This window comes from Neomonachus schauinslandi, chromosome 15, assembly GCF_002201575.2.
Source record: "Neomonachus schauinslandi chromosome 15, ASM220157v2, whole genome shotgun sequence".
Lineage (NCBI taxonomy): Eukaryota > Metazoa > Chordata > Mammalia > Carnivora > Phocidae > Neomonachus > Neomonachus schauinslandi.
Window position 1 is genome coordinate 37,817,120 of NC_058417.1, and position 20,381 is coordinate 37,837,500.

Below are 20,381 nucleotides of genomic sequence, written 5' to 3' on the forward strand. Positions count from 1 at the left end.
CAGTGAGTGGAAGCTGCACCCCACCCCACGTTGGGGGGGGGGGGCCACACCGGCACAGGTGGCGAGACAGGGATGAGGCGCCCATCCCCGAGGAGGGCAGCCGGGCAGGGCCCAGTCCTCGTTGGCACAGTCGGCTCTCTCTGGCCCCACTGCGTGCTGGGGAGGGGCAGGGCTGCGGGGCTGTAGGGACGCTAGGCCGAGGACCACTGGAGGGGCCAGAGGGGGTACCAAGGCATCTCCTGGGGGGGAGTGGACGTGGGGTAAGGACAGGATCACAAGAGGCAAATGCAGAGCAAGACCAGCAGCAGCCAAGCCCCCCAAGGGAGATCCGAGGCCCCGAGGTGACCCCTGGGGCAGCGATTACCTCTTGGGCACCAACCCACAGGGCCTCTCCCCTGGGGCCTCCGGGCGAAAGTGAAGGAGCAGTTTTTTTGGTTTCAAAATGAGGCGGACTAGAATGTTCCATGGGTGCCACACCCAGGTGAAACGGGGTGGGGGGCTCAGACGCAGAGGGGCCCTCTCTTCTGATGGCAGTAGGCAAGGGAGGTTGTAGGCAAAGCTCATTCCTGGCGCAGGTGGAGGCTGAGGCATGGAAGTGGTGGGGTGGGTAGCAGGGTCTCCGGCTGCCCACTCCTCAGGGGTCCGGGTCCGGCAGAGGGCACTACATTTGATGCCTGCCGCTCTCTACCCAGACCCCTCCCCAAGACAAGTTCCCCATGGGGCTTCCATTCTATACCTTTCACCCACCAGACAATGCTGCCAGGAAGCTGGGAGAGGGGTGGGCATGGTGAAGGAACCTGGGTCTGGGGTTCAGGGAAGAGAGCCCTCACGGGAAGGAGTCTATGGAAGCCCCCTTAACCCTTCCCAAATACTCCAGGTTGGGGGAAAAAAGGGCTACCCCATTTAGGACCCTTATTTAGAGCCCCAAGTAGACAGAGTTAAGGAAGTGCACCTTTTCTCTGGGAGTGAGCAGAGAGAGCCCCCTGAGGTGGGGGAAAAGGGACACTGCAGGAAGGTGGGCATCCCCCCATCCATCCACAGCAGTAAGTGAAAACCTACAGCTGGGCTTTAAGGGAATCCCAGGCGCTGGGATGCTACCACCAAAGAAACCCCAAACATCCAGCGAAGGCATCTGAGAGGGAGACAGTGCCCCCCTGGAGGAAAGATACACCCCTGTGGTGAGCCCCTCGGTCCTTCCCCTCCCCTGGGCCACTGTGTGGCCCCTGCTTTTCAGCGGATGTAGACACCTCGCCCCCAGCCTTCCAGCTCATTCTTGTTGCGCCCCAAAACTGGACCCCCACCCTCTGCGCAGTAGCGGGCCTTATTCCGGCCACGGTTCCGGTTGTCGGTCAGCTCCTCTTCATAGTCTTCTTCCTCATCCTCCCAGGATCCCTGCCGGGCCGGTGGGGTGCTGCCCCCTGCAGGGTCTCCGAGCCCTGGCCCCTCTGAAGGGTCAGTTTCCATGTCCACACATGAGTCTCCCAGCTCCGTGTAGGCAGAGTTTCGGTTGCCAGGGGTGTCGGCATCAAACGTGTCTTGGCGAGACAGTGCCCGCAGGGTGCCCGCCCGGCCTGGTGGGTGGCTGCTGGGGTAAAGGCCCGGGGGCTGGCCCAGCTCCCCGGGGTACTCGTGCACGCTGGCGTGCTCCCCGGTGGCCCGTTCCAGCGACTGGTCCCCGGAAGCAAGGTAGGGTCCCTGGTTAGCAGACGGACAGCACACACCATGCAGATCAGGCAGGGGTGAGAGAGACACAACAAAGCAAGGCAGGTTAGTGATGGCACCAAGACACCCAGCCTAGCTAAAGGAGGTGGGTGCTGGCTCTAGGGGATGGGCAGCCCAGCCAGAGGACAGACCTCGGGGCATTTGCTCCTCTATTGGGACAGGAGGCACCCAACCTTCGTAAGACAGGAGGAGGCATGAACTCTTCCGGTAACCATGGTAGAGAGCCCACGAATAATTAGTCATTGCTTCCTCAATGCACGTCACTAATCTGTCTTGGGCTAAATCATCATTAACAGCTCATTAGCATCGCCACTCGTTAGTGGTTGATTGGGTTAGTCACTGCCCCAGTTTTCCAAATATACTAAGGGGATTTCAGCTTGAGCTCACTAACCCCAGTTCCTTCAGCCCAAACCAGACCCTAATCACAGGCTTCCAGAGCCCCACACCTCCCCCATCCGTTCCCTGGTCAGATGACAAAGTCTCCAGGGATGATAGGATTCCTCCCCCGGCCCCAGCAAAAAACCAAAGCAGCAGCCTGGGGAAAGCTGATGGGTCTCCACCCCCCTCCATACACACTCCCCACCCCGCCCCCAGAGACAATGAGGTGGCCCAACATCCTCAGCACCAAATGCCACATAAAGGTGATCTGATGCTCATGCCACCATGGAGGCGGCTGGGTGGGGTGCAAGAAGGCCTGGGTTCTAGTCCCATCCCTTGCCACTTCAAGCTGTGTGACCCTGAGCAAATGACTCTCCTCTCTATGGCCCAGTTTCTCTGCGGTGGTATGATGGGGATTAGACCAGCAATTTCCAAGCTGTTCCCTGGAGACCCAAGGTGGCGGGAAGGGCACAAAAGTGCTTCAGGGGTCCCTGTAGAGGTGAAACAGAAGCCAAGCCCCCAGCTCCCTCTGAGCAGAGCAGGGCCACTTTATATACTGAGCTTCCTTAGAAGTTTCAATGAACAAATGAGCTCTGTTACTGAAAACAAATTTGAAAAGCAATGTTCTTAGAATGATTTCATGGCTCTCTTCTGGCTCTAATCTAGAACCAAATACTTCATGGTGTGAGCCTAGAGATGGGAAGCAGCATCCAGGGGAGGAGGTCCAGCCAGGGCAGGGCACCCACAGGAGGACCTTTCCTGGAAGCTGTTTCACTGGGAGAAGGATGGAAGGTAGGGCATCAACTCAGAGAAGATGCTTCATTCTGGGTCCTCTCTGAGGAAACTCCTGGGATTAGGGCTCTGAGAGAAGGGACAATCTCTCTGGGCTTAATGGCCCTGCTCTGTGGAAACTGCCTGGGGTTGATGGCCCTTGCTCTGCTGGGTCTAAAATGGGTGTGGGGGCACCTGGCTGGCTCAGTCGGCAGAGCATGCAACTCTTGATCTCTCGGCCACGAGATCCAACTCCACACTGGGTGTAGAGATTACTTTAAAAAAATAAATTTAGGGGCGCCTGGGTGGCTCAGTTGGTTGGGCGACTGCCTTCAGCTCGGGTCATGATCCTGGAGTCCCTGGATCGAGTCCTGCATCGGGCTCCCTGCTCGGCAGGGAGTCTGCTTCTCCCTCTGACCCTCCCCCCTCCCATGTGCTCTCTCTCATTCTCTCTCAAATAATTAAAATCTAAAATAAATAAATAAATAAATAAATTTAAAAAATAAAACCTAAGTGGGTGTGAAGTCCAGTGAATGAAAATATCAGTCTTCCTTATGTTTTCCTCCTCATCTCCTATCTATTTAATAAGGCCCCAATCAGGCCTCATATCCAAAAGCCCCTAGGGCAGCAGCTGTAGTCCTATGGGACCAGGCCCAGGGAGGCACCACCAGCCAGCCCCAATCCCATCAAAAACCACAGACACCAGAAGCTGCCACTCACCACATTTTTTACAAAATAAGGCTCTTCCCTTCCTTCCCCATGTTCCCTGCGCTCCAGGTCGAGCCTTGGGCAGGAGGGGCGATGGGTGGGACACCTACATGGCGTGCTCCTGCTGCTGTGGCACCGACCTGGCCCGCTGAGAGGCCTCCAGCCCGCCCCAGAAGCTGAGATTTCTCCTGAGTGAGGTGAGCACCTGTACCTGGAGGTTGGAGACAGGGGCAGGGCTGGCGGCCAGAGCGGCAGTAGCCATGGTACGGTTCAGCAGCGGATTGGGCGGAGTGCTGCTGGGCGGGTGTGTGGCCTTCCAATAGGCTTCCAAGTATTCGGCCAAGTGCTCGCAGGCGTCCTCCAATTGGTTCTCGTCCAGGATGATGTCAAACATTTCCTGCGGAGGCGGGTTTAGGGGCGGGGCTGGGATGAGCCGGGCGTGACCGAGGGGGTGAGGGTGTGGCCTGGGTTCAGTGGGTGGAGTCAAAGGGTTGAAGGACAAAGTTAAAAAGAAACCTCTGGATGTCCAGGAAGAGGAGGACTCTCAGAAACATACACTGGCAGAACTACAAGAGGTCTTGGCACCCAGACAGTCCAACTCTCTCATCCTGGATATAAGGCAACCCGGGCTTGACCCCACAGAGAAGTGGGGGGCTTCCGGGGCTCGAACGCGGTCTCTGCCTGTCGGGCTCTCTTTTCCAGGGAGACCAGTTCGCACCTATAGACCCCACCCTGGTGCTCCTGGTCGCTCTGTCTCTCATGCAGGCCAGAGGAAACAGGAGAACCCAAATATCTCCCCTTTCCCAGGGTCTGAGCACTCACGGGGGGACACTGCGCCAGCTTCTCGGAGGCCGCTATTTGGACATTGAGGTGTTTGGACTGAGACTTCCCTCGGGACTTGATGAGCCTCTGAAGTACCTAGTTTGGGGCGAGAGAAGCAGAGCTAGAGGGATCTCGCAATGCACCAAATCAGAGAAGCAGGTCCTGGGTGGAGCTAGCGTGTCAGGACCGGGGCAGGGGGACCTGGGGCGGGGGGCGGGGGGGTGGATGTTGGATGATTCTCAGCCCTGGCCACCTCGTCAGAAATGATCTTGCCAGCCCTGTGTCCCTCCTTACACAGTGCTCAGGCTCTCTCCCGGGTCTCATGCCAGGCTCTCCTGGGAAGGGGCTATCTGAAAGGCAGTGATTCGCCTTCCTGATCCCTGTCACTTTACAGGCTTCATTCTCCAGGCTGGCATCCCCATGGGAACGGCAGCAGCCGTCTTTGACGGGACACTTGCTGTGAACAGGCACTGGTCTGTGCTTTCCATATGCTCAGTCCATTTAGTCCTGACAATAATCTCATGAGGTAGCCACTATTATTATTCTCATCTCCACAGCAATCATGATAACAGTAGTAACAGCTAACCAGAAAGCCATGACCTTAACGAAATGATCAAAGTTAATGTCACCAATGACACAGCAGACACCTCGTGCCTCTTGATGCAACATGCTCGGAAAGACACATTGCACCAAAATGCAAAACCTAAGCCTCATCACAAGGAAACATCAAGCAAACCCACACTGAGGAACAGTCTACAAAGTCAGTGGTCTGTACTCTTCAAAAACGTCAGTGTCGTAAAAATCCAAGAAAGGCTGGGGAACTGTTCCAGTTTAAGAATGTGAAAGAGAGGGGCGCCTGGGGGGCTCAGTCGTTAAGTGTCTGCCTGGCTCAGGTCTTGATCCCAGAGTGCTGGGATCGAGCCCCGCATTGGGCTCCCTGCTCGGCGGGAAGCCTGCTTCTCCCTCTCCCACTCCCCCTGCTTGTGTTCCCTCTCTTGCTGTGTCTCTGTCAAATAAATAAATAAAAATCTTTAAAAAAAAAAAAAAAGGGGGCGCCTGGGTGGCTCAGTTGGTTGAGCGACTGCCTTCGGCTCAGGTCATGATCCTGGAGTCCCGGGATCGAGTCCCACGTCAGGCTCCCTGCTCAGCAGGGAGTCTGTCTCTCTCTGACCCTCCCCCCTCTCATGCTCTCTATCTCATTCTCTCTCTCAAATAAATAAATAAAATCTTTAAAAAAAAAAAAAAGAAGAATGTGAAAGAGAGAGGTGCCTGGGCGGCTCAGTTGGTTAAGCAGCTGTCTTCAGCCCGGGTCATGATCCCAGGAGTCCCACACTGGAGTCCCTGCTCAGCAGGGAGCCTGCTTCTCCCTCTCTCTCCCTCAGCTTGTGCTCTGTCAAATAAATAAACTCTTAAAAAAAAAAAAAAAAGAGATAAAGCAACTAAATGTAACACGTGACCCTGGGTTGAGGGAGAAATTGCCATAAAGGGCATTATTGGGACAATTGAAAAATGAAGGACAGGGCGCCTGGGTGGCTCAGTTGTTAAGCATCTGCCTTCGGCTCAGGTCATGATCCCAGGGTCCTGGGATTGAGCCCCACATCGGGCTCCCTGCTCAGCGGGAAGCCTGCTTCTCTCTCTCCCTCTCCCACTCCCCCTGCTTGTGTTCCCTCTCTCGCTGTGTCTCTGTCAGAAAAATAAATAAAATCTTTAAAAAAATAAGTAAATAAAAATAAAAAATAAATTAAAAAAGAAAAATGAAGGACTAAAATATTTCTTGAATTTGGCAACTGTACTGTGGTTATGTAGATTAATGTCCTCGGTTCTTAAGAAATACACATTGAAATATTTAGGAATAAAGACATGGTATCTACAACCTACTCTCAAATAATTCAGAAAAAAAATATATTCACATATACATAACACATACCTAAAGATAAAATGTGGCAAAACGTTCAAAATTAGTGAATCTGGAGAAAACGAAATAATATACTTTAAATGGCTGAATTGAATGGTGTGTGAATTATCTCAATAAAGCTGTTAAAAAATTACTGAATCTTAGTGAAGGGCATTCAAAGAATGGCAGATCTTGGTACTCTTCCGGCAACTCTTGTCTAGATTTGGAATTGTTTCAAAACAAAAATCTAAAAAAAAAAAAAGAATAGATATAGTGCTTAGTAGGTCCTGGGCACTTTGCATGGTTAATCCACCTATGTCATCCTCACAACCACCATGTGAGGATCTCTGTTTTGCAGGTGAGGACACGGGCACAGAGACGTTAGGGGACTTTGCCAAAGGAGCACAGAGCTGGGAGTACAGTGTTGGTTCATTAACTCTGGGCGCCCTGGCTCCAGGGTCCCCACGCTTCACCTTGGTCAGTGCCCCTGGGAGAAATTGAAGGATTGGTTACTTGCCAGCTCACGGAGTGTTTTTGTATCCATTATCTCATTAGATCCTTTCAACCACCCCAGGAAGGACTTCAATCCTATCCTCCCCTTTCCGCTCATTAGAAACTTAGGGCTCAGAAAGGTTGGGGTCCCTGGGTGCTCCGCTCACAGGGTGTCTTCATAAAATGGGAACAGTTACCACCCTTGGTTGTCAGTCATGAATCAGACAGAACTCAGGGCTCTTTCCATCATTACCTCAAATCCCCTCAACAATAACAAGGGAGAGATTTCAATTCCCATTTCATAGGTGAAGAAATTGAGGCTCGGAGGCTAAATAAATCCTCCAGAGATCCCAAGCTCAATAACAGAACAACAACCAAACAAACAACAAAAGTGAGTGTATGAATGAATGAATAAGTCAACCAGAGCAAAGGGTTGAACCCAATGCTGTTTTCTTACTTCCAATCCTTCACCTAAACTCTCCCTCCATGTTTCTCAAACCCCCGCTAACGTCTAGGAGGGGAATCTCACAGAGCCGCAATACGAACAAGAAGTAAATCAGCCTTCCTACCGATTCATTTCTATCAAAGTCCAAGCGAGGACAGTGCAGCAAAAAGGGACAAAATCAAATGACAGAAAAGACCTCCCAACTGCCAAGTAGTTGGGTGACACTGCGGAGAAAAAGCACAGAATTCTTTCAGTTTTCTGGATCAAGGATGGGAGGTCAACCAGAGCGGAGACAGGGGGCTGGCCTGCATGACACTATAATGATACTTATACTAGCTAATACATGATGAGGCACATTATACCAGACCCTTTGCGAAGTGCTAAGCATTCACATTAGGTTCGATTTTCACAATGTCCATTTGATGGAGTTTTACAAAGGAGGAAAATAAGGCTCGGGGAGATTCGGTCACACAGTTAATAAGCAGTTGCTGGCATTGAAATACAGGCCACCCAACCCCAGAGCACTCCTGTCCCCACGAGGGTCAGGCTCTCTCACCTACCTTTGGAGAGGTGATCTTGATGTAAACAATGATGGGGGCCAGTGAGGTCTTAGAGAGCTGGGCTGGGTGGTTGATGGTGTCAGCATCCAGAGCAACCAACTGAAGGGTCCGGGCCAGCTCAAAGATTCGCTCGATCTCGCTCTGAACCTCAGCTGGGGGACACGGAGTTATGGGGAAGGGGGAATGTAGGGGGCCTCCCCAAGAGGCAATGGACAATCCAACCCTCTGGAGATGCACCCCCCCCACCGCCCCACGTCGCAGGGTGGGCTTACCCAAGCTGGAGCGTGTGTTGGAGCGCTCAATGATGATGTGTTTGCTGGGGTTGTTGAGGACTGAGCGCTTAGCCAGGGAAATGTCTGCCGTCACACGAGTGATGGAGATCCTGAGGGATGGGGCAAGGGGAGTGAGGGGTCAGGGTGGGCTTGAATGCCCTGCTCACTCCCCAGGCTCCAGGCCTGCCTCCTAGCCCTCAGTACAAGGAGGCCCAGGATCAGCATTCAAGCCCACCCTGCCCATCCCCAGCAGCCCAGGACCACAATGGGGTTGGGAAGCCAGCTCCCAGGGTCTTACCTGCCATCAAATCGATGCTTCAGGAAGTCAAATAAAGCTTTCTGCATCATGTCTGTAACCTGAGATTGGGGGGGGGGGGGGGGGGGGGGGGAGTGAGGTGTTTAAAGCCACTCAGGAAGGGTGGGCTGCCGAGTATTTACACCCTCACATTCCATTTTCTTCTTTAATTCCTGAGGTAAATGGCCCCCTGGGGGAGGTGGGGGGGTTCCTTCTGGGTCTGAGGAGCCTCTGATGGGGTCTCTGATTCCAAAGGTTCTTCTAGGTGGATTCTCTGGGAGGAACCTTCTTGGGGGTGTCTTGGGGGAAGGGGACTGCACCCTTCTGAGTGAGTCTCCCTGTGGGTCAGGCCCCTCTGGGGGCTTCTCCGAAGGTCTGTAGCCCTCTGGGGAGATACCCTGGGAATCTGGGCCCTTCCAGGGGATCTCCCTGGGGTCTGAAACTTTCTCTAGCATCTCTCTAGCGATCTGGGCCCCTCTGGGTCCATACCCCTCTAGGGGCTCCTACCTCATAGCCCTTGAGCGATGGTCCCACCAGGATGATGGGCCTCATGGAAGGTACCACGTCATAGGGGGGCACATGCTCTGTCTGAGGGGGAAGCAGGGAGGGGAAACCCCAGAGTGGAGATGGCATTAGCCCCTCTTCCCCAGCCTCCAGGCTCCCCCATGCATTCTTTCCTCCCCCTGCTCCCAGAACCCAGATGTGGGGGATGGGGGTGGGGATGGGGAGGGATGGCCAAGGAGAACCAGGAAGGGTGAGGGAAATGGGGGGTGGGTAGAGAGGGCACGAGAATGGGTGTTAGAAGGTCCCACTAGCTCATCCCAGGGGGTGGGGAGGGGGACACAGAAAGCTGTGATACTCACCGACTTCTGCTTCTGTTTGGCTGGGTCCAGAGATTGCCAAGAGTAGGGAGGCGGGGGAGAGAGGGGAGGGCACCCAGGCAGGGGCAGAAGGCAAGGAAGGAGCCAGGACAAGAGAGGGAGGGAGAGCGGACAGACGAGGAGAGATAACAGGGCATGCGTGTTAGTGACAGACAGAGCCAGAGAGAGGGGACGGGACCCCATGCCAAGAGGGAGCCAGAGATGGCCCTAGATCAGGGCTGGGAGAAGGACTGACAGTCCAGTGGACTTGTGAATATTCCCACCTACCCTTCCCCTTTCTGGGTCTTGGGAAAGTTCTGGAAAGGGTGACAGCCCCTAATTTGGTGCCCATCTTCTGCCTCTAGTGCAGTCCCACCTGCTCATTTTAAGGGTTCCTTAAACTGTCCTGCTGTGCAGCCAGTAGACCCCCACATGCCCACCCTAGCCCCACGGAGTCCAAAAAAGACCAAGAAGGGTTCACCATTCCGCTCTCCCCATCACATGCTGGGGTGCAGGGCAAACATGGAATATCCCAGTTTCGTTACCACCAGCCCCTGCTTCCGGGGGTGGTGGGGCAAGGGGCACAGCCTTCCAAGGGAAGGGGTGCTTTGACTGCAAGAAACATCCCTTCCTGGGGGTGGGCCAGAGCGGGGTGGTGTGTGGAGCTGGATGCGCCCGCTCCTGGTGCCATGCCGCCCTCCCTGCTCCTTGGCAGGAGGCCCTGCTCCCCACAGAATTGGGCCGGCACTGCGTCTGAATCCGATCCGGCCCCTCCCCCTGCCAAAGAGCCGGGCCCTGACCCCCTGCCCTCTGGCCAGAACCCAGCAAGAATTACCTTCTTGAAGAAGGGGATGCGTTTGCCATGGGGTGGCGGGGTGGTAACACTGCTAACGCTAGTCTTGGCAGAGCCGCTCTGCTCCCCGAGCTCTGCCTCCTCGTCCTCTAGCTCTAGGGGGTCTAGTTCAAAGGCTAAGTTAGTCATCTCATTACCTGGACCGCAGTCAGGAGACAGGAGGGAGGCGAGGTGGGGAGGGGTGGGATGGACATGGAGACACAAGTACAGAAGGCAGGGATGGGGTGGGGAAAAAAGAAAGAAGAAGAGGTGAATGGAACAGAGCTAGGAGAAATGAATGGGGTTGGGGCAGGGGAGTCAGGCAGAGAGATGGAGCTACCAAAGAAACAGGAAGGAGAGACACAGGAGAATGGGCACTGACGGGCCCAGCTTGGGGGGCATCCTACTCTTCACGGAGGGGGTACCGCTGGGTGTGTTTGGAGGACTCAGGTCTGGGGCGCCCCCTACTGCAGGGAAAGGAGGGGACAGGCAGTGCAGAGACCACCCCACCCAGGAGCTCCCCCACCCCACCCCCGCCATTCCCTAAGGTGGTAGCAGCTCTTACCACTGGCAGGGGGCGTGGGGCGGCGGGTGCCAGTCACCACGTCGCCTAGGCTGGAGCTGGAGTTGTCACCTGATTTGCTGTGTGGGCAGAGAGGCAAACGGAGCTGTGAGCAGAGGGGTGGGCGTGAGGGTGGGGGAAGCTTGTTTTCTCCTATGCTGCCTGCCCCCCCACCCCGGAGATTCTCCAGCCCCACGGGTGACGCTGTACGTGGCTATGCCCTCGGGGCAATGGGTCAACCCTTGCGGCCTAGTCCCAGCTGGATGGCCCCCTCCCGGTCCCCAGCTAGACACCTGGAGCTGAGGCGGTTCTGGCGCAGCTTCTGTTCCTGCAGGAGGCGCAGGCTGTCCAGTTTGACAGGGCTGGGGATAAAGCCAACCTCACAGCCCTCCTTCACCAGTCGCCCGATCCACCAGTCGTTATTATATTTCTGCAAACAGCAACATCAGGTGGGGTGGGAGAGACCAAGAGGGAGATTGGAGGGGCAAGCCAGCAGCCACCCTATGAAGAAACCCCCCTGGGACCTGCGACACCTCCCCAGGGGGTGGCACCTCTGAAGAGCTGGTCCCTGGTTCTAGCCTCTGAGCATAGCACCCAATCCTTAGAACAACTCCGTGACCTATAGCCCCTTGGGCCATGGACCACCGCACCCCCCACACGTCCCTGTCCCACCATGTGCCCACCCCACCCTGGAAAGGCAGGGAGAGGGGCGAATGCTGACACCCACATGTGCCTGCACACTCCCACCCTACTTAACAAATCTCATCACAACCCTCTCGACATCCGTGGGACCTTGGCATCACCACCCCATTTTACCAATGAAAATTAGAGGCTCAGAGAGGGGAAGAGCTTTGTCTAAGATCACACGGCAGATTCAGCCGAGCTCTGCTTGGCTCAGAAGTCTTTTTCCGCTAGAGCTCCAGCTGCCCTTCTCCTGGCACCCACTACCCTGCCCTCCTTCCAGACACCAGATGCTCTCTCCACCTCTTTGATGTGCAGGAAGTCCTTGGGCTCGAAGGTGATGGCCAGTCCCTGCACTGGCACCTCATCTCCGGGAGATGGGTTGTAGCCGACATTTGTTCGCACAGCAAATGCCACGGGCTTGGTCTAGAGGTGCACAGGGAGAATGACAACCAGAGGGTTAAGCCACGACGTACCGCAGTGGGATGGGGATGATGTGGAGGTTTGTTGTGTTGATCATTGAAAAGTATACTGAATTGTTTAAGTGGTTTTCCTGTATGTACATTAAATTTCACAATTGAAAAAAAAATAGAATTCAGCCTTCTCAGGATGAAGGGGGGCCACTGGGGATGGTAAGTATTAGCCTGGAATGACATCCAGAAAGAGTATTACTAATGATAACAACAACAACAATAATAATAATAACGACCAAAGCTATGGTTTACTGTGCCAGGTCCCATGTTAACATGTTTTACAAGCACTACCTCATTTATTCACCACAAAAACCTTAAAAAGTCAACTACTAGGGGCGCCTGGCTGGCTCAGTCAGTGGAGGACTCTTGATCTCGGGGTTGTAAGTTCGGGCCCCACACTGGGTGTAGAGATTACTTAAAACAAAATAAAATCTTAAAAAATAAAAAAATTAACTACTATTATTATCTTCATCTTTTTTTTTTTTTTTAAGATTTTATTTATTTATTTGACAGAGAGAGACACAGCGAGAGAGGGAACACAAGCAGGGGGAGTGGGAGAGGGAGAAGCAGGCTTCCCGCTGAGCAGGGAGCCCGATGTGGGACTCAATCCCAGGACCCTGGGATCATGACCTGAGCCGAAGGCAGATGCTTAACGACTGAGCCGCCCAGGCGCCCCTATTATCTTCATCTTAATGAATGAGGAGACTAAAGTTCAGAAAGGTTAAGCGGCTCGCCTGAGATCACACAGCTAATCAGGGTCAGCCCGGGATGTTTGACTCCAGAAAGAAGGGGGGAGTCTCAAGTTCCTACTATGTGTGGCAACACTACTTAGCACTTATTATCCTGTATGAGAAGGCAAGTAGTATGACCCACATTTTACAGCTTTAAGGCAGAGGCACATCGAGGCCCTGGGGTACACCAGCTGAAAAGTGGCTGGGCCAAGACTTGGCCCTCGGTCTGTTCAGGCCATCCCTAAGGCCTGGGGGTGGGAAAACAGAGCCAGCACAGCCCCCTGACTCCGTATTTCTCACCTTGGCTTTCTCGAGCTGGGCCAATGCCTGGCGCTCTGCCTCCTTCCTCAGGGCTTCCCGGTCCTCCTCCAGAGACACGTCAGAGTCCGATGGTCGGCTGGTGTAGGATTCCGCCGAGCCCTGAAAACGGACCGGGCCGGCTCAGGGCCTGCACTGCCTCCTGGTTCCTGGGCCTCGGGAGGCACAAAGGGGCCACCCATCATGAATGCCTCAAGCCCCAGCCAGCCCAGCGTGATGCCACAAGGGCTAGGAAAAGGTGGTATGAGATGAGAGAAGCCAGCGACTGAGATTGGCAGGCCCCTGGGAAAAGTGTGGCCCTAGGAAGGGCGACAGCAGCGAGCAGGGGGTTAAAGCAAGTCCCACGACAGCTGCTTGGGGCCCAGGGAGGGGTGGGAACCTGATAGGGGCACAGCGCAGGGGAGGAGTGCCAGGGGACGGTCTCCACTCCCTGTTCCTCCTTCCCTCCCCTGCCCCCAGCACCGTACCAGCTGAGATAGACTCGGGAGAAGCCCACAGTCCTTCCAGGGCCAGTAGCCACCAACATAGGCCTGAGCTCTCTGCAAAATTGGCAGTGGGCAGCCCGCTCTGCAGGATGGGGCCACCAAAAATTTTGCTATCTTCTGCTCAAAGGTGAGGGGAGATAGAATCCTATTTCCCTGGCCAGAATCAGAGGAAACCCAACCCTCAGCCTCTCACAAGATCCAAAACGAGACCCTAAGATTCCTAGGGTAGTGCAGGCAAAAGAGGCAAGTGAAGAGTAGAACATGGGGCAGGCCTCTCTCTATTTCTATGGCTGCTGGCTGCTAGGGTCTAGGCAGGCCCAGAAGTCTGGCTATGCCAGGAAGCTGGCCTTGACCACACGGACCATCCCAGAGCACAAGGAACTCCCTCAGGGATGCAGGCACATGAGTGAGGCCCAAAGTGTCAATGAACATGCTTATTCACAGGTGTGCTTGGATGTGCAACTTCAAGTGCATTTAGGAGGCTGTGTTCTACGGTATGTGCTGGATATGCACGACTGAATGCATATAGATGCACCTGAGCACAGGCAGGGGGGCACCCTAGGTGTGAGTGTCCCTGACCATGTGCGGCACATGAGGGCAGGAGCCAGGAGGTGTGCATTTGTGTGACTACACAAATGTGGTGGTGCTGGGACAGGGGCAGGAGGTCCTGGAGGAAGAGCAGGACTACACACGTGTCGGGGTTCTTTCCTGAGGCCATGAAAGGGTCACTTGGCCAGGAATGCCCAGGGGACCAAGGAAAGAGAAAAAACACAGTCCCACCTCCCGCAGAGAGTCCTGTCATTAGCTAGTGAGGTTGCCCACTCCTTTCCCAGCCAAATCACAAAAGTAGGAGACTCATGAAGGGGCAAGATTGGGGTGGGAGTGGGGTCACTAATGGAGGCTGGAAAAGAAACAAAAGGGAAGGAGAGTGAAAACCAGCTGATCTACCACTCTCCACCCCTCCTGATGAGAGCACTAAGAATCAAGGAGACAGATGCCCCAGAGAGCCCAAGAAACAGACCCAGAGACAGAGTGGCAGAGAGGCATTTACTGATCCTTACAGACATGCGTGTACGCACACACGCGTGCACACACAGACATGCACGCACATAGACATATCAGAAATGGCAGGAGCAGGGAAACAGCGAGGAGGCAAGGAGACAGGCTAGAGTGAGGGCCCCCCCCATCAGCTTTCCCATTGGGGCTGCTCCCACCCACCCCGACTCCCACCCCATCCCTGGCTCACCACTACGAGGGTCCGGCTGGGCGCCTCCATCCCGGCGCCCTCAGTGCCTGGCCCTGCAGGCCTAGGGGGTGGCCCAAACTGCCCGTTCCCCCAGGGGGCTCAGGTTACAAGCAGAGTTGCTACATGTGCAAACTGCTAGGGTATATTTAGCTCAGAGATGTGGCAAGGCCTGCTCCCCTACTCCCTGCCACCTACTGGGGGTCAGAGCTAGGGAGCTGAGAGGAGGATGGACTGGAGGCTGGGGTCTGATCCTCTGGAGTGGCAAACACTGAAGGAACCAAGACTCTTTTCTGTCAAGAGGAGTTACCCCCGAGCACAGCGTCATTCCTCCTATCCCTGGCCCTGGCCCTGGCTGAGTCCTGCAACAGGAGGGATGAGGAAAAGACTGAAGAAAGGACTTCCCGTCTGTCTGTGTGCTTAGAAGATGCTGGGATGAAGGGCTGCTTATCTGACCCTCTCAAGTCAGGCCTGGGCTCACATGTGCCAAGTGTTGTGGAGACAGAAGAGGCAGAAAGGGCCTCACTCCACAATCTGCGGTGGGTCTGCCTGGCACCACCCTCTCTCTCCAGCCCAAGGGGGTGCAGGGGCTGACCTCCCTACTGTCCTCTGCTCTCTTATGCCCTGCCCATTTCCTCTTTCAACATACTCCCTTTCCTTGTCTGATCCCAAGCCTCTCTCGCCTTTTTTGGGTACCAGGTTTTGTTGAGATGCTCTGTACCCATAGCAACCACATGCCTCTCTGGCTGCCCCTCCCTGAGCCCGAGATGGCCTGGGGTTGGGAGTGAGAACAGAGATGAGAATGGCATCTTCCTGACTGAGAAAAGAAGACCCCAGAAAGCTATCCAGCCTCCTTCAGCCAGGGGTGCTGGGCTACCCTCCTCTCTAAAACCAATGCCCTCCCGCCCTAGCCCCCTCCAACACACTTTCTCTCTGCGTATTCAAGAGCAGTCAGCTGGATGGGAGGAGGCGTTTCCTCACCATACCTCACCAGGGCTCCAGGGACCCAAAGGACCTGGCTCCTCATCTCTTAGGCTCTGCGTCTACCCCACGCTGTCACAGGTTCTGGGGGAGGACATGGAAGCAGACAGCCGGCAGGGGGAGTGGGTGACAGCCCGAAGCAAGCTAGGAGGAGGCAGGCCAGGCTGTCCCTGAATGAGATGACGCAGGCAGGCAGCAGGGGCTGGTGCCTGGGGCTGGGGGAGGGGCAGGGCGGGGGCTGAGGCAGTGGGTGCAGGCTGACAGTGTGTGCAGGAGAGGTCATGGGGGTGAGGGTGATGGGGTGGTTCCAGGCAGGTGACAAATGACATGGAGGAGGGTGCCTGGAGAAAAGCCTCAGACCCAGGTAACCAATGCTCGTCTCCACCAACCAGCCACCTCCTTTCTCTCAGCCCAGCCTCCCCATTACCTGGCGGACAAAACTGTTGGATGTCGTATCTGAGGACGTGCTCCCATCCGACCTTTTGAACCGCCCTTTCCTCTTGCTGTATTTGCCCTGGGGAAGCCAGGAAGGGACAAGAGTGGAATCAGAAAGGGCTGTTCCCAACCCTCATCCCATCAGGCCCAGAGCTACAGCCAAGCTTTGGGAGTATCATTCCCTGCTCTGAACAGCCCCACCCCCCATCTTCTTCCAGAGATGGTACAGCCCGAGGGGGAGGGGGGGCCCAGACCACAGCCTTGGGGTGGGGGACAGTGGGAGAGAACCTTAGAAAGCTCGCACAGAAACCCCCAAACCAAGCCAGAGAGGCTGGGAACAGGGAGGCGCTGAGAAGCTGGAGGCTCATTAGGCAGCAAAGCTAATTAAGATGCTGGGCAGGCTGCAGAGGCCTCCGGGGAAGGGAGAGGCTGCCTGCAGTGTGAGGGGGGCAGAGAGAGCTGGGGAAAGTCCCCCTCCCTTTCCCCCTCAGCTGGAGCAGAGGGGGGCCGAGTGTGCCTGTGGCCCCCAGGGTGAAGAGGAATCGCCAACCTGGGCCCAGCTTGGCTTTTCCCGTGCCCGAATCTTGCCTTCATTTTTCCGCAGAGTGGGGAGGGGAGTGGCAGCTCTCAGTTCTTGGAGACCCAAAACCAGATTTCTGGGGAGGGGGCTAAGGGGGACGGATGGAACTGTATTTGGAAAGGAAACATCTAACCCCAACCCAGCCCAGTGTCATGGGGGCAGATTTAGCAACACCGCCCCCACCCACCAACCCTGTCACGACTGTTTCGCAGCCCCTTCTTGATCATCACAGTGGTCACGCCTCTCCCCAAGGGGGAGAGAGCTCAAGCTTCCACTCTCTAACCCCTGGCTGCCACTGTCCATGCCCGGTCCCCATGGTAACCACTAGGCTGCATCAATCTAAATGCCCCTTGGCCCTGCCCCAAGACAAGCCTAGGACACAGCCCCCACAAGTCCCTGGGGTAGGTCGGCTCAGCCTCACTGCCTGGGTTCCTGGCTTGGGTGGAGTGGACACTGCTTGACCTCTCAAGCAGCCACACATTCAGGTATTTCCAGGCCTCCTGTCAAGGGGGCTCATCCTTGCCCTCCCTAACTCACATACACACTTGGCCCCAGGCCAGTCCAGAGTCATGGGGAGGGGAATGATGGAGGGTTCAGGCCCTCCAAGGCCTTGCCCCCAGCTGCCATCCTAGAGTTTCTATGCCCAAGAAACTAGATAAGACCTGATCAGACTAGGGTCTCTGGTTCCTTGGGCCTGAGTACAAGAAGGAGCATGGATAGATGGGAGAGAAAGGTACCTGGGAACCCTTCAAAAATCCTCCCTCCCAACCCCTTCTCTCAAACCAAACACATATCCAACCTCTAGGATTGAGGATCCCTACAAACTTAAGAGGATCCTCCAGTGAGCCCCAGACTCTCTTTCACACCACCACCACTACCCCAGGATGGGAAAAGGGAGTGGCACCCAGAGAGACAAGGGACAGCTGAAAGGAAGGCCCCAGTCAGCTGCCTCCCAGGCTCCAAGGGGCCTGGGATGGAGAAGGGAGGTATTTTTAGGTCTAACCTGACCCCCCCCCCCCACATGCCCATCAACCACATTTTCATGGTGGTTACAGTTGCTCCAGGCTGGTCACAGCAAGAAAAGAGTTAATGGTATCCTAGCCTTGGGGTATTGCCAGACTGGAGAATGGCCTTGTCCCAGAAAAATCCCTTGGCACGACCACCCTAGACCCTGACCAGTCACCCCAGACCCTGCTGGTCACTCCGTGGGCACGCACCACACCCAAGAACGCCCCTTCCTGGGGATAACCTGGCACCGGAAAAGTGTGACTGGGGGTGGGGCGGCAGACACCCCCCAACCCCCAGGTAACACAGCTTCCTCCCCTCCAGGACAGTGAGTTGGCATCCATCCAACTTTCCAAACTTTGGAGGCGTTTTCTAAGGCTGGGGAGGGGAGGGGGGTGGAGAAGGAACGATAACGTGGGTGTTGGGGGAGGGAAGGTGGTCCAATATGAGGATGTAGCTGAGGTGCCAGGATGGGGGCCTAGCCCGGGGCCGGCCCCTTCCCCACCCTCGAAAGGCCAGTGTCTACGGCTCCGAAGGCCTGCTGGCACCGCCCTGACCACCGCCTCGGCCATCTCCCAGGGCCACCCCCGGCCTGGCGCCCCCGAGCGCGCTCTGCGTCGCCCCCTTTGCCTGAGCTCGCTCTCGAGCCTCCCTCAACCCCCGGATGCCCCGCCAGCTCCCCCACTCTCCAGCCCCGGAGCAGGGACCCTGACGCGGGGGAGGCGAGGCGAGGGTGACAGGCGGCCCGACCGCCCCCTCCCAGCTCCGCCAAACCGCAGCCCAACTCCGGGCCAAGCGCCCATCAATCATTAACCGGCAGGGACTGGGGGCGCGCAGGCGCCCCTCGCCCCTCCGCGCCGGGCACCTAACTCCTTCTTCCCCGCGTCCCTCGAGCCGACCCCACAAGGTCCGCGGGAGCGGCCCCCTGCCCTCGGGCCCGGCCACCACACCTCACCTGCGGGCTGGGGTCGAAGACCTCCATGGGGATCTCCTGGGAGGGTGGGTAAGGGCTCCGGGACATGCTGGTCTTCTGGACCATGGAGAGGAGCCTTCCCTCCGGCTGCCGGCCCGGCCCAGCCGGGCGCCCTCAGCGCATGAGAGAGGCCGTCGGAACCGAGAGCCGCGCGGCGCAGCCGGCACCCGCTCCAGCCACCTGGCCCGGCCTTCGGCTGCCCTCTTCCTGCCTCCCGTCCCTCCTCCCGCTCTCTCCTCTGCCGCCGCCGCCTCCTCCGCCCCTGAAGGCTCAGCATCTCCCCCCGCCCCCTCCGCTCCCACCTGCCCCTCCCTCCGCCCTCCCTCCCTCCCTCCGCCCGCCCCGGCCCCGCCCCTCGCAGCCCCTCCGCGGGCTCCGCACAGACAATGGGAGGGCGGCCGGAGGGAGGCACGCCCCTCCTGGCTCGGGAGGAGGCTGAGCGCCGGCCTCGGACTGGCCTAGGGTGAGGGCGGCCCAGTCTGAGTCGGGGGGGGCGGGGGGGGGGGAGTGAAGCCCGGCCTTGGGGCAGGGGGCGGGGGCCGCGGCTTACCAGTGGAGGCAGAGCGCTGATGGAGGTGAAGCGCTGTTTGGCACGCCCCCCTCTTCCGTCCCAAACCGCTCTCCCTTCGCGCGTCGGCTCGTTCCACTCCAGTTTGGGCCGCCGGAACTTCCCAATCCCGTTGATCCTGGGACCCGGCTTTAACTCCTTTCTCCCCGGTGTGGGCTCAGGCTGCCTTGAACCAAACAGAAAGGCCCCTCTCCCTGCAACAGGACGATGCTCTCCGGAGGTGGAGGCTGTCTGAGACTGAGGCTGGGGTGATGAGAATGTCCAAAGGGAGCCCCAACACAGACAGCAATAAGAAATCCCGGGGACCCAGGAGTCCTTCTGCCTTTGTCCCTCGTATCCCCCCAGGCCCTTCCAGAAGGCAAGGTCCCCGTTTCTTGGAAGAGAGAGGAAAGAGGAGGAAGAAATGTGGAGCTGAGAGAGTGGCTAAAATCAGATCTAGTGCCTTTTGACCTAGAATTGCTCCCCCTGCATCCTTGATTTGGGGACAAATACCCAAGGCCTGGATCCCACCAACCACAACCTATGGAGAGAAAAGGAATTAGGGAGTCTGGCAAAAACTCTGGTATTGGGGAACCTGCGTGGCTCAGTCCTTAGAGCATGTGACTCTTGATCTCAGGGTGGTGAGTTTGAGCCCCACCTTGGACATAGAGATAAGTTAAAAACAACAACAATTCTGGTGTCAGTTTGGCTCAGGCTCTTTCAGCCCTGGACAAGTCACTACACTTCTGTAAAATGGGGTTGCCGGTACTGTAGTGTTTTTGTCACCTGGGATTATTAGGAGGATGAGGGAGAATGAAATCAAATGATGGACTGCTCAGGTGTTTGGAGATGCTATAAGGCGCTGAACAAAGGTCTCTCATGGCAGGAGGAATTGTTACTTCTCCACCGCTTCCCCTGCTCCTCAAAGAGGGGAGATGAGAAGCAGAATGGTCAAGATTTGCCCAGGTTCAGTTACCCTAATATAAAGCCCAGCCTGCTGTCTCCTGCTAGAGGAGAGACTGTGGAATACACTGACCCCTTCTCCTCACCCTGGGTTCTACAAGTGGATGGCCAGCTTATGTTGTTTCTCTGCTCACATTACTTTGAGGGAGAGTAAGAATGAAGTACATCAGCACTGTGCTATGAACAGATCCAACCCTGAACAGGGTTTCGATCTGTCCCTTGGGCACAAGGAGCCTGGTATGACAGAAAAGGCATGGATATTGAAGTCAGAAAGACCTGGATTTTCAATTTCTGCTACCTCACTCAGCTGTAAAATGAAGATGACACTAACCCTGTTGTCTTGAAAAAGTGGC

General features: G+C 56.1%; 1 protein-coding gene across 2 annotated transcripts; it reads right to left on the reverse strand.

Moving 5' to 3' along the window:
* Positions 1 to 1,189: 1,189 nt before the first annotated feature.
* On the reverse strand, positions 1,190 to 18,584 carry CACNB1 (calcium voltage-gated channel auxiliary subunit beta 1). Of its 2 annotated transcripts, XM_021704321.1 has the most exons (14): positions 18,501 to 18,584; positions 15,953 to 16,039; positions 12,799 to 12,918; positions 11,598 to 11,720; positions 10,907 to 11,043; positions 10,617 to 10,693; positions 9,223 to 9,242; positions 8,867 to 8,947; positions 8,363 to 8,421; positions 8,065 to 8,174; positions 7,793 to 7,944; positions 4,402 to 4,497; positions 3,791 to 3,976; positions 1,190 to 1,695 (listed from the first exon to the last, which is right to left on the reverse strand). In XM_021704321.1, the coding sequence occupies exons 1-14, from the start codon at positions 18,582 to 18,584 to the stop codon at positions 1,231 to 1,233; spliced, it is 1,797 nt and encodes a 598-aa protein (XP_021559996.1). In that variant the 3' UTR covers positions 1,190 to 1,230. The 2 variants fall into 2 exon arrangements, with proteins under 2 accessions (XP_021559996.1, XP_021559997.1); XM_021704322.1 differs by lacking the exons at positions 1,190 to 1,695; positions 9,223 to 9,242 and adding an exon at positions 10,055 to 10,209 and having other exon boundaries at positions 3,686 to 3,976.
* Between the last annotated feature and the right edge of the window lie 1,797 nt (positions 18,585 to 20,381).

What these genes read in the sequence shown, in the direction of transcription:
- CACNB1 (XM_021704321.1), bottom strand. Translation starts at nt 18,584, where the DNA reads ATGGTCCAGAAGACCAGCATGTCCCGGAGCCCTTACCCACCCTCCCAG. An exon ending in CCCCACGCCCCCTGCCAGTG is followed by an intron (nt 9,243 to 10,616) that starts GTAAGAGCTGCT and finishes CTCTGGACCCAG; the next exon opens with CCAAACAGAAGCAGAAGTCG. An exon ending in CATCGCTCAAGGGCTATGAG is followed by an intron (nt 8,422 to 8,866) that starts GTAGGAGCCCCT and finishes CCCCAATCTCAG; the next exon opens with GTTACAGACATGATGCAGAA.